At 39.1% G+C, this 13,401-nt stretch overlaps 1 protein-coding gene across 5 annotated transcripts in view; it reads left to right on the forward strand.

Annotated features, from left to right (window-relative positions):
• AHCYL2 (adenosylhomocysteinase like 2) overlaps positions 1–13,401 on the forward strand; it is a 190,901-nt gene that overhangs the window by 142,366 nt on the left and 35,134 nt on the right. For all 5 annotated transcript variants that reach the window (XM_019959064.2, XM_019959065.2, XM_070788147.1 and 2 more), the window contains exons 3-4: positions 7,316–7,459; positions 7,892–7,992. In XM_019959064.2, coding sequence (XP_019814623.2) covers positions 7,316–7,459; positions 7,892–7,992 — 245 coding nt within the window. The remainder of the gene's footprint in view (positions 1–7,315; positions 7,460–7,891; positions 7,993–13,401) is intronic.

Consider the following 13,401-nt stretch of genomic DNA (forward strand, 5'->3'; position numbering starts at 1 on the left):
ATAAAAAAGAGTATGTACAATTTAAACACTTGAGTTTGTTCATGTTATCTAAAAATTGAAATTAAACAGTAACAGTACTCAATTTAACTCCAGCTCAATCTCTTCCCTACGCACTGGATCTGTATTTCCAACTATGCTCCTGCAGAGAAAACCTTCTCACAGAAGCCCCATATGCAGGGAAGATAATTACAAAGTGTCTATGTCCGTAGGGATAGGTAGGTAGTTTCAGTTGAAGCTGAAACTCCAGTACTTTGGCCACCTGATGTGAAGAGCTGACTCATTTGAAAAGACCCTGATGCTGGGAAAGATTGAGGGCAGGAGGAGAAGGGGATGACAGAGGAGGAGATGGTTGGATGGCACCACTGACTCAATGGACATGAGTTTGGGTAAACTCCAGGATTTGGTGAAGGACAGGGAGGCCTGGCATGCTGCAGTCTATGGGGTCGCAAAGAGTCAGACACAACTGAGCTACTGAACTGAACTGAACTGATGTACGTAGGGAAGAGTGAGTTTGACACCCTTAGTTTCTAAGTGAACATATAGTTGCCTGGTGTTGCTCATTGGTGAGTGATACTGGCTCATGTCAGCCTGGGAAAGTCAGACCTTTTAGATTGAACTATGTGACATTGCCATTTCTGTAGTAAAACCTTATGTATTCCTTTAAGGATACTAAGTTCAGGAGCATGGAGTCAAACCATCCTGGAACTTGGAAAATAAAGATCAGTTATTCACTTCCCACTGAATGCGGGAATTGCCTTGGTGGCGTCCCTGACAAATGGCTATCCGGCCTCCTTGGGAGCATTTTAGATTATAGGGTGATCCTTTCTTAATCTAATAGTTTTGCTCACAATAAGTTCTTATACAGCCTCTGAGATTTAAAGGTTTTACTTAGAAATAAAAATCCTCATTTTTCGTTGTCTGAGTTGGGGGGCATCCCACTGTCCTCGTTAACCTCATCTGGTTATATTCCAGACTAAGTGTCCTTTTAAAAATATATGCCTATGAATATAATATTCTAGGTATAGTCCAAAATAATCTATGCTGCTGCCGCTGCTAGGTCGCTTCAGTCGTGTCCGACTCTGTGCGACCCCATAGATGGCAGCCCACCAGGCTTCCCGTCCCTGGGATTCTCCAGGCAAGAACATTGGAGTGGGTTGCCGTTTCCTTCTCCAATGCATGAAAGTGAAAAGTGAAAGTGAAGTCACTCAGTAATGTCTGACTCTAGCGACCCCATGGACTGCAGCCTGCCAGGCTCCTCCATCCATGGGATTTTCTAGGCAAGAGTACTGGAGTGGGGTGCCATTGCCTTCTCTGTAAAATAGGTGTTATTTCCATAAACTCAGTGCTTTTAGAATGAAACCTAAGATTATGTTTCCCTTTTTTTTGCAGCTGTGTCACACACACACACTGTTACCTTGTCTTATTTCCACATGAGCAGTTGCCAAACCCTTTTAAACAAACTATGGATGGGGCTGCCTATTGCCTTGAGTCTTGGACTGGGAGTTAGGACAGACCTAGTTTCTAGGCTTTGATCAATGTGTGATTTGTTGTGTGATCCGGGAAAACTCTTGACGCCTGCAATGCTTGTAGCAGAGGCAGTGGGAAAGTTAAATGAGGTGATACAGAAAAAGCTTCATACTCATCAGATGAAAAGCAGGAATAACAGAATTACTCACAGCTTTCTAAATATGAGAAGATACGCAAGTGCATGTCAATAAGAACTTGGAACCCATTCTCAGCATATGTTATACTTTAGCAATGTTAGTTTCTATAGTCAATTAAAGCCCCAAAGATTGATTGATTAGACTTCTTCCCTTCTCTGTTTATCTCTTCTCAGGTGAACTCATTCAGACTCATAGTTTTAAATACCACATGTTGGTGTTTGATTTTCAAATTTTATCTCTAGCCCAAATCTCTTCTCTGCACACTAGCCCCAGATATTCAAATGCCTGTTCAGGCCTTTCACTTGGATGTTTTACAGATATCTCAACCCTCCCATGTCCTAAAAACTGAATTGCTGAGTTCCAGCCTTTGCCCCTCTTCAGTCTGTTCTCAATGCTGCAGCCAGATTCATTTTTTTTAAAAAATAAGTCAGGTCATGTCACTTCTTAGCTCAAAACTTTCCAATGGTTTTCCAGTCTCACTCTTAAGTAAAGGGCTAAAGTTCTTACAGTGGCCTACAAGGCCTTATACCATCCACCCTCACGTTATATTTCTAATCACATCTCTAATTTTCCAAATTTCCCTCCTCCCTCAGCTGTTTTTTCACTCCAGTTGTGCTGTCCTTGTGTTATTTTGAAACTGTTATTTTGTTATGCCGGGCACTCTCCTGCCTTAAGTCCTTTGCACTTACTATTTTTCTCTGCCTGGAATGCTCTAAAATACCCTCACTGTGTATCTTGCCTCCTTCATTTCAGTTCTTAATCAAAGATCATCTTCTCATTGAGGCCTATCCTGGATACTCTTTTAAAATTGTATAGTCACCCCACCCAATACTCCCTGTCATCAAATTTTCCTTCTCTGTTTTTCTCCATAGCACTTATTATCATAACATATAATTTATTGTGTCTTTCTTCCCTTACTTGAATATGAGATCCATGAGGGCAGAGATTTTTATCTCTTTTGTGTTGTTCTCTTCCCAGCACTTAGAACTGTGTTTGACACATGAGAGGTGCTCAACAAATAAACACTGGGGAAGGGTGTCCAGAGACGTTCTTATTATACTACTTGACATCCCTGTGAAGGAAATAGACCTCTGGTAAACTCCATGTATGTGAAAAGTTAGAAGAAGTTTTATGACATTTCAAAAAAAGGTACCTTCCTATCCAAAGTGCTTGTTTTGCTGAAGATACTTAAAGTCTTACTAAGGTTGTGGCCAATTCTCCCTTCCTAATGATCCTAATATTAAGTTTTATTTAGGAACGCCTTCCAGCCTTTTCAACTGGGTTCCTCCTGTGAAGTGCAGAACATACAAAAGGATGGTTCATAACTAGTTCCTATCTAGATGTATAGGAGAGAAGTTTATTCATATATTCAATGGATGCTTCAAGACAGTAGGGCTTAATTCTAGTGGAACCCATGTTGAAAAGGGCTGTATTAGTCCTTGAAATTATTTTATAAAAAAATGACTTCTAAAAACTTTCTGTAAGTGAAAAACCCTTGTAAAAAAATTGAATAGAAGCGACTTTTCTGGAAAGTCAAATGATTCTCGGTGATATATTTCTGAAAAAGCTGTCTTTGCAGTGAGTTAATTGGTTAAGGATAAGGAAAGAGGACTAAAGTCCCTTAGTTCATAGTAACTGGTTTTTCTAAAGCTTGAAGTATTTTCAGATTTTTTTCCAAATAACAAAGTTTTGTTGCTCTGTATTTTGGCTGCTAACCTGGCTTTTCAAATATTTCCAAAGTTATTCATCAGTGAAATCTGCAGCACGTTGACACACAGGTCATTACTATTATTCAGTTACCAAGTGACTAGACTGGGCCCAGGAGGAACTGCCTGATTTAAAATAGTGTAATAGGACCAATTTGACCAGGAGTCTCTTCTTCTCTTGGCAGTAACCCACAATATCACAGCTGCTGGGGGGAAAGGCTTCATCAGCCTGAGCCATAGAACATATATATGCATGTTCCATGGGGTCAGTTGTGGATGAGTGATTCACCAAGTTATGTTTTGGTCCTAAGATATCATGAAACAGAACATCTCATGATAAAGTTATTTTGTACTTTGTATTACTTTTCCATCTAGAAACTGAACCCTTCTTTTGTGATTATCTCATTTATTCATAAGATTCTTCTGATGGGAATTAGGGGAAAGGGAGAGCATGGGAGAGAGAGGATGTGTTATACCTCCTATTTTGTGGTTGGATAAATTAAAAATGGGTCACTTAACCAATTAGAAGTGAAGTAAAAGCTTAGGTCTCAGACCTATACTTCACTAGGTTATTATCTTATCAGTTGTTCATTTTTTAATAAAATTATGACCCTGGGCTTCAGAGTGTGCTGACAATTACAAATGCTTTAGAAGCTGTTTAAGGATATGTGTACATGTGTGTTGAATTTCTCTAAATTTTCCTAGGAAGAATTTTGAATGCTATCTCAACTATTTTCATGAATATGCTATTAAATATACTGACAGAAATGAGTTATAAATTCAAAAAATAAATGTTGTGCTAGTTCAGGAATAATCTTTCTGCTGTGTTTGCAAAAATAACCCTCTCTAAGTCCAGGTTTGTCGGCCATTTTGCTTGCATTCACATATTAGTACAGTCTAGACAACAAAGATCTGTATGAAGGGCTCTTTGAAAACAAATCCATTTTGGTTCAAAGAAAAACAGTGGTTGAACTATAACCGGTTGACAACTGTTAAGAAAATACCATTTTTTTTTCTTTTAGAAAAGGAAATGGTATAATAATTTTTTTCTTTGAGTTGGAAAAATTTTGAGTACTTCTCTGAAAGAAGAATTTTGGAGGTTTTGTTGCTGTTTGGTTGACTTTTCCCACCTGGCTCATCCTTAAAAGCCAAAGAAGCATAGGAGAGGAGAGCTATTCTAGATAGAGTAGGACTGCACTCTCAACCTTTATTATCCCTGCCAGCCAACCACCTGCTGCTTGGGTAAAACTGATAGATGATGGAGGTAGAAAAAAAGAAACTGCTGAATAATATTGTATGTATGTCATTCCTTTCCCATTCAAAATCCTAAAGCTAAGTAAGGACCCTGAAAGATTTTATATTTGTAGGCAATGGCACCCCACTCCAGTACTTTTGCCTAGAAAATCCCATGGACGGAGGAGCCTGGTAGGCTGCAGTCCATGGGGTCGCTAGAGTCGGACACAACTGAGCGAATTCACTTTCACTTTTCACTTTCATGCATTGGAGAAGGAAATGGCAACCCACTCCAGTGTTCTTGCCTGGAGAATCCCAGGGACGGGAAGCCTGGTGGGCTGCCGTCTATGGGGTCGCACAGAGTTGGACACAACTGAAGCGACTTGGCAGCAGCAGCAGCAGCAGTGAATAAAAGCATAAAGAAGCCACCTGACAGTGCAGGAGACACAAGATATGCAAGTTTGATCTCTGGGTCAGGAAGATCCCTGGAGTAGGAAATGGCAACCCACTCAGTATTCTTGCCTGGAAAATTCCATGGACAGAGGAGCCTGGCAGGCAACAGTCCATGGGATTTCAAAGAGTCAGACACAACTGATCATGCATGCACTAGAAAACTAGTGCTTTAAAAATATGTACAAAACCTAGTGATAATATCAAGTATCATTGACTGCATGCTGAATTACTTTATGCCAAGTATTGCAGTAGGCACTTTACTTACATTATTTTATTTAATCTTCTCAACAACTTGACTCTGACAAGTCTGCCTTTTATATAGTCTTTTTCATAGCACATATTGCAACCACATGGAAAGAAGAATTCTAAATAAATAATTCTGTAATTAGTTATTTCATGTCTGACTCACCTACTAGACTGAAAACCCTGTGAAAGCAAAGACAATCCACATCCATCTTGTATCTCCAGCACGTAGACTGTGGAGACACAGTAGATGCACAATAAAAATTGATTGAGTGCGTGACTGAAAACATGAATGAATTAGCCACCAGATCCTGTTTTCACCTCCGCTTTATATACCCAGAACCAGAGCAAAGTTTCTCTGACTCCAGAACAAATAAAGAGCATAAAAATCATCATGGCTCTGGAAAAGGATTTGACATTTCAGGGTATTATGAATGTGAACACTTTCTTTCAAAAGCAACTTTTCTATACACTTGGATCAGGATTAGGATGGCTATATTTATCTTTCTTCTCTCAGAGGGCAGAAGCTTGGTTCCCTTAAGCTTCTAACTCATAAGCCATTTCTGAGTATTGATTGGTGAAACAGATGACTGCCCAGGGAACTGTCTCTGGGCTCTGTTGCCAAAGGTACTTTGAGCTCTTACTCCCTAGGAGGGAGAACCATAAACTTTTTGTACAGATTAGCTCCTTTCAAGAACAAAAATCCCTTTGGGGATTTGCTAATTCTCTCACCTCCCCTGGTGCCCATGTTCATTCTTGTTGCTTTGTGTTAGGACTTTGCTCTAGGGCAGTTTTCCAGCTCCAAGAAAGACACTTTGGTCCCTGCTGCCCAAACATTCTGTAGCACCATGCTTGATTAACTGGGCAAGGTCAGACTTGCCTTTTCCAGCCCTCCCAGAGATAGACCCTTTGCTAAGAAATCCTAGAAATGCCATAATCTCTGGATATAAGCAGATCAGGCAACCCTAGGAGCTCTGAACTTTTGCAGCTTTCTTCCCATAAAAGTGAAAGTACTTCTTATCTCACTGAGAAATGTGTAATGCTTTATATTATATAGACAGTGCTTTATGTCCCCCCATCCCAAAACCTTGAGGACTACTTAGAAAGAAACAATCCTCAGGAACTTAAATGTAAATCAAAGAAAGAAATTACTTCAAATCATCCAGCCAATGATTAGTAACTACAGAATTCTATGAAGACTAAAAAGACCTCAAATGTGGGAAGAGCAACAGCTGCCTGTTAGCCACAGTCAGAAGTCTTAGACCTTCCACCCTCTAGTGTATATTGCTAAATGGCTTAGTCATTAGAGCATTTAATTACACTGAAGGAGGATTTATCTGCTTCTTTGGGAATCTCAGATGCCTAATGCTGGACCCACTAAGGCCAGCAAGAAGGGAGAGCATACTGAATATTTCATTGTCAATGTCTAATTGGGTCTACAGGCACAGTTCAGCCTCATCAGAGCCAGTCTTGAAAAAGAAGGCTCTGTTTTGTCAGCCAAGCACTTTTTGTGTGGTTCTTAATTATTTTCTCATGGGTTCCTTGTTTTCTAGGTCTTATCTGTTCAGCTACTGTACTAAAACACAAATTACATCAGTGTTTAGGCAGCAAACAGAGAAGGGTAGCTAGGATCCCATAAACCTATAGGTTAATCACCATCATCCTGAATTAAGACTTTGAAGCTATTGCTACCATGGAATAGCCTCTTTCTTCATTTTCAAGAACCTGTGCATGTTCTGAAGATAAAGTTAGCCGCAGTTTAAGTTAATGCTACCCAGGGGGAATATCTTTGGCAACCTCTCTCATCTTCCTTTTCTGACCTGTGGATAGCACTTTCCACAGGTGATGACTGTGGATAGGTGATGACTGAGACAGTTCCTCAGTGCCACTTAAGTGCTTCCTAAACGTGTACATTTACAAGGTGCTGATTGCAAAAGAGCCTCAGTTCACTCCATGGTTTGGGGTTAGGGAGGAAGCCATTTTTTCCCCTGAAGGTATTTTATTCTGTCTTTCCAGCGGCTTCATATACAGATAGCTCTGATGATGAGACCTCTCCTAGAGACAAACAGCAAAAGAACTCTAAGGGGAACAGTGACTTCTGTGTCAAGAACATCAAACAGGCAGAGTTTGGACGAAGAGAAATTGAAATTGCTGAGCAAGGTAATGAAAGCAACCGCCTTTTTCTTCTTGAGTTGCCTATGTCTTTTTGTCTATGTTAATTCCCTTTTACATCCTGGGGTCTAGTAGTTTGTGAAATGTCAGTGTGATTTTGAAGGAAACTTATAACAAAAGAGATACGAGTTCAGAAAACACCGTAGAGAGGGAGTAAACTCTAGTGGGTCTAGAAGGAACCCCCGTACAAAGAAGAGGGGAGAGACACTAGATGAGGGGACTGAGATACGTGAATCAAACACTGGAGTATTTACCTCTGAAAATCCCTTATAACAGAAAAATCAGCATCTTGATCCTTTGAGAGACCCAAAACTAGTATAACAGAGAACCTGATCGGGAAGGGTCTTATCTTAAGAGAATTATTCTTTGCCTCTCATCCCCCTTCTCTAATATTGCTGTGTATGTATTGGGTCTTTTCAGAAATGCCAGCACTGATGGCTTTGCGGAAGAGAGCTCAAGGAGAGAAACCTTTGGCCGGCGCCAAGATTGTGGGTTGCACACACATCACTGCCCAGACTGCTGTGAGTCCTTTTCCTTTCTCCAAGTAACAGTAGTTAATAATAGCCACCAGCTATTGAGGGCTTGCACCCTGCCAAGCATTAGGTTAAAAGCTTAACGAGTGTTAGTTCATTAACCCTCACAATGGCCTTCTAAAAACACATATTCCTGTTTCCATTTTATAAATGAGGAAGCTGAGGCTCAGGGAGTTGAAGTTTACTAGCTGTATAACATTTGTCCAATGTTATACAGCTAGTAAACCACAGAATCAAGATTTAAACTTCAACATATCTGATTCCCATACTTTTTCTTTCTCCATTGTTCTCTACTGCTTGCCCCTGCCTTCCCTTTCAGTGTCATTTCTAGACGGCATCTCTGTGTAGGCTCCTTTCAGCTGCAAATAAGAGAAAACCTGATTCAACCTGGATTATGCATAAAGGAACTCATTACATTACATAGCTAGAAGTCCAGAGGCAAGGTGGGCTTCAGGAGAAGGCTCTCAGGGCTCCAGTTTCACCTGTCTGTGATTCTTCTGGAGCTGCCTTCTCTCTGTGCTCACTTTATCCTCAGGCTGATAACAAGATGGTGACAGCTCTATAAGCCATCCCAGATGGACATGAAGAGGAAGAAGGACCGTTTCTTCCTCTCTCCCAAGAGCAAGGAAACCTCTCCCAGAGGTCCTCCAGAACACTCTGTCATGTCATTGAGCAGAACTGGATCACATGCTCATGCCCCACCAGTCCTGGAAGGGAACTGGGGTTACCATGATGGGTTTAGATCCATAATTTTTACCTTTATCAGATTAAATGAACCCCTTTTCATTAAAAAATAGCTTGCAGTGCCCCTGTATTTTTTGAAATGAAATTCAGACATAACATAGCTAAGTACGTGTAATAGTAAAAAATAAATGTAAAACCTTACTGAAATATGAAAGAAGAATATTTCAGTAAGGTTTTACATTTATTTTTTACTATTAAAAGGAAAGTAACTTATAATAAAATAACATATTTCAGTATATAAGTGCTTGGGTACAAGTATAGTCAGATAATTGTACTTATAGCATTGTTTGAATGAGTGATATAAATGTATATAATAGAAATGTGTTACTGGTTCCAGAGTATCAGAGCAATATTGCCAGATTATATAATTTTATGAAATTATAAACAACTTTTTGTATAATTTCTGAATAACAACAACAATATAAAGTATGTGTTTTCTCTTGATTTATACATTTGTTGCATTCTTGGGAAAACTCTTGCATTCTTTTTTTTTTTTTTTTTCCCTTGCATTCTTATATTAAAACTACAGCCATATTTGTGTTGATATGTAAAGTGGAATAAAGTTCTAAATTCAGATCAGTATAAATAAGTTTCTCACTCATGCGAACTTTTCATTGGCATATTTGAAAGTCATACCAGATATGGCATGGGTTTTGTTGTTGTTGTTGTTGTTGTTGTTGTTTTGCTCTAGGAGACTGTCCTATACTTTCTTTTCTTTTTTAAAAAATATTTATTTATTTATTTGATTGCAAGGCGTCTTAGTTATGGCATGTGGGATCTTTAGTTGTAGCCTGTGGAATCTAGTTCCTTGACCAGGGATCGAACCCTGGCCGCCTGCATCAGGAGCATGGAGTCTTAGACACTGGAACACCAGGGAACTCCCTGTTCTACACTTTCAAAATGTCAAGATCCTTGGCCATACCCACTAAATGCCAGTAACACGCCCCTACCAATTATTGTGGCAACCAAAAATGCCCCCATAGTCTACCAAAGTTGCTTTGTTGAGAACCACTGACTTAGAGTCATCATCAAAGCTGTAATAATACATATTAAGTTGCCTACCCTAATGAGACCTCTACAGGAAATTAGTGTATTGAGAAGTTGTCTGGAATCTTTTATAGGATTTATAAGATCCAGATCACTTGTATGGCTAGATTAACTTCTGAAAGATTGTCTCCTAAGTGCAACACTTACATATTCACATTGCTTATTAAGAATAGCAGAGATTCCTCAAGACACAGACAGCTGCTGTTAGCATCTTCCCTATGAGACTTTTCTGGGTTACATGTTCTCTGAGGAAGAGTACCTTGGCGACCCAAAATTAGTATAATAAATTGAAAAGCTACTCTTTTTGGAACTGTAGACTGATAAATGAAGGCAGAAACCATCTTGGAACCTTTTTTGGGCTTCCCCGGTCAGGGACATGAGACTTCAGTGTGGTGACTTAAAATAGTAAGTGCTTCTGTCCTGTCTCATGTTGCTAAATTACAACTAGTTTCTTTTTTACCCCCTGGCTCACTGAATATTACCACTCTTCAAGGTTATTTTTTTTTTCCTGAAAGGAGTAATGAAAATTAGTTTACCAATTTTATTATTTTCTTGTTCCCTCACCACATTTTTCTTTATCCTTTAAAAAACAATTACAAAGGAATTTTGCTTTGTTTTATTTCTAATCTCTTTATTTTTTCTGATTACTAAGGTAGTTCATGTTCATTTTACAATATTCAAGCATTGTATGTGTGTTAAGTCGCTTCTGTCATGTCCAACTCTTCATGACCCTATGGACTGTTGCCCACCAGGCTCCTCGTCCATGGGGATTCTCCAGGTGAGAATACTGGAGAGGGTTGCCATGCCTTTCTCCAGGGGATCTTCCCCACCCTGAATTGCAGGTGGATTCTTTACCGCTGAGCCACTGGGGAAGCCCATTCAAGCATTACCACAGTCTATAATGTAGAAAGACAGTCTCTTATAATCCTATGCTCCAGAAATAACTATCATAGTTAACAGTTTCCTGTCCATGGTTCATTAAGACTTGGATCTACTTATATTTTTTAGGTGTGTTTCCATAGTTCTTTCCAATCATATTTCTTAGCTACTCTTTCTAAACAGTAATGATTTAAAATCAAGTTGAACCAGCTTTTACCCTCTGTCCCCCTCTCACTTCCACCTGCCTGTACTTCTGCTTGAGCCCTGATAGCCAGCAAGCAGTCTTGACTCATAGTTCTTTAAATAGTTCTTGTATTCTTGGCCCCAGTCACTTTTCTAGATTATTTTTATTGCTTTGTAGGTATGTTTCAGTATGATTCTTTTGTTTGACACACTCAGAAATCCTAGTTATAGGAATTCAGAAATTCTTTAAGGTGAAAAGCAAAACAGGAGAGAAAAAAATGGGATCAGATATTGAAAGGTAAGGAAATTAAGACAGTAGAGTAGTTCTGCTGTTAACTTACTATATGACCTTAGATAAATTATGTGAGGATGTTCGCCTACATTAGTGGAGCTGTTTGCAAGTGTTCTTTTTTAAGTAGAGCATATTTCTAATTAGAGTTTTAATTTAGTATATAAATATTAGAAAATACAAATTTTTTAAAATGAAAATTATCAATACCCAAAGTTAACTACCATCAGGAAATTTTAAAACTTTTTCACCAAACCTTTGTCCTTGTTGAAATAACTCTTAGTCAAAATAGTGGGGTGGTACACTACCTTCTTAAAAAGAAGCCTGTCTGCCTGTCTCCATCTTACAGATTGAAGTGAAGGTAAGTCAGGATTAAATCAGTGGATTAAATTTATTATAATAATTTTTTAAATTGGAAATAAACATACTTATAGAAAAGTTGCAAATATAGTACCAGATAACTTTTTATTTTCTGAACCATTTGAGAGTAAGTTGCCAACCTGATGGTGCTTCCACAAAGACTTTAGTGTGTATTTTCTATAAACAAGGATATTCTCCTATACAACGAATACAACCATTCAAAATTAGGAAATTAACACTGATTCATAATTGCTGTCTAATCCTTAGGTCCCATTTGAGCTTCACTAATTGTCCAAATACTTTTTATAACCAAAGGATCTCATCCCTAGTTATATGTCTCATTTAATTGTCATCTCTCTTTAGTCTTCTTCAGTGCTGGCAGTTGATCAGTCTTTGACTTTCATGACCTTGACACTTTGAAGATTATAGACAAGTTATTCTGCAGTATGTCCTTAATTCAGACTTTTATGATGCTTCTTCATTATTAGATTCAGGTTATGTACCTTTGGTAGGAAATGGTGCTGCCTTTTTTTTTTTTTTTTCCACTTAATCCTATCAGTTGGCACTTGATCTCAATTTGTCCCATAACTGAACTTCATTTTGATCCCTTCAATGGAGGTGGTATCTGTCAGACTTTTCTATTGTAAAAGTTATTTTTCCCCCTTTGTAATAATAAGTATTTTGTGAGGTAGATATAAGAAACTGTGTGAATATCCCATTCTTCATCAAGCTTTCCATTTATTTATTCAGTTTTTTTTTTTTTTTGGTATGGAGTCATTGTTTCCTATTTTATTTAATGGATTATAATCCATTACTATCATTATTTATTATGATAAAAATTATTGAAATTTTGGCCAGAAGGAACCCCTTAAATCTTGCTTCTGTGCCTTGCCTTTTGACATATCCCTTTCATTCTTTGAGCACTTCCTTGCTTCTGGTACAAGAGGCTCTAAGCTCATCTTGTACGTTCCCTGTCCTATCCCTGGAATAAGCCTCTTCTCCATGGAGTGCTGGTTCCTTTTCCTTTAGTGGATCTGTACACTACTGTGCTCTTTGCTACTGGAGTGTTAATAGTATTGTTCCCGGATCCTCTTTCATTAATTTTCAAAAATAATTGCCCATTCAGTTTAATTCAGTTCAGTCGCTCAGTCGTGTCCGACTCTTTGTGACCCCATGAATCGCAGTGCTGCACGCCTCCATGTCCGTCACCAACTCCTGGAGTTCACCCAAACTCATGTGCATCGAGTTGGTGATGCCATCCAGCCATCTCATCCTCTGTCATCCCCTTTTCCTCCTGCCCCCAATCCCTCCCAGCATCGGGGTCTTTTCCAGTGAGTCAACTCTTCGCATCAGGTGGCCAAAGTACTGGAGTTTCAGCCTCAGCATCAGTCCTTCCAATGAACACCCAGGACTCATCTCCTTTAGGATGGACTGGTTGGATCTCCTTGCAGTCCAAGGGATTCACAAGAGTCCTCTCCAGAACCACAGTTCAAAAGCATCAATTCTTCGGCGCTCAGCTTTCTTCACAGTCCAACTCTCACATCCATACATGACCAATGGAAAAACCATAGCCTTGACTAGACGGACCTTTGTTGGCAAAATAATGTCTCTGCTTTTGAATATGTTATCTAGGTTGGTCATAACTTTTCTTCCAAGGAGTAAGCGTCTTTTAATTTCATGGCTGCAATCACCATCTGCAGTGATTTTGGAGCCCAAAAAAATAAAGTCTGACACTGTTCCCACTGTTTCCCCATCTATTTCCCATGAAGTAATGGGACCAGATGCCATGATCTTCGTTTTCTGAATGTTGAGCTTCAAGCCAGCTTTTTCACTCTCCTCTTTCACTTTCATTAAGAGGCTCTTTAGTTCTTCTTCACTTTCTGCCATAAGGGTGG

The sequence above is a fragment of the Bos indicus genome, chromosome 4 (genome assembly GCF_029378745.1).
Source record: "Bos indicus isolate NIAB-ARS_2022 breed Sahiwal x Tharparkar chromosome 4, NIAB-ARS_B.indTharparkar_mat_pri_1.0, whole genome shotgun sequence".
NCBI classification, from domain to species: Eukaryota; Metazoa; Chordata; class Mammalia; order Artiodactyla; family Bovidae; genus Bos; species Bos indicus.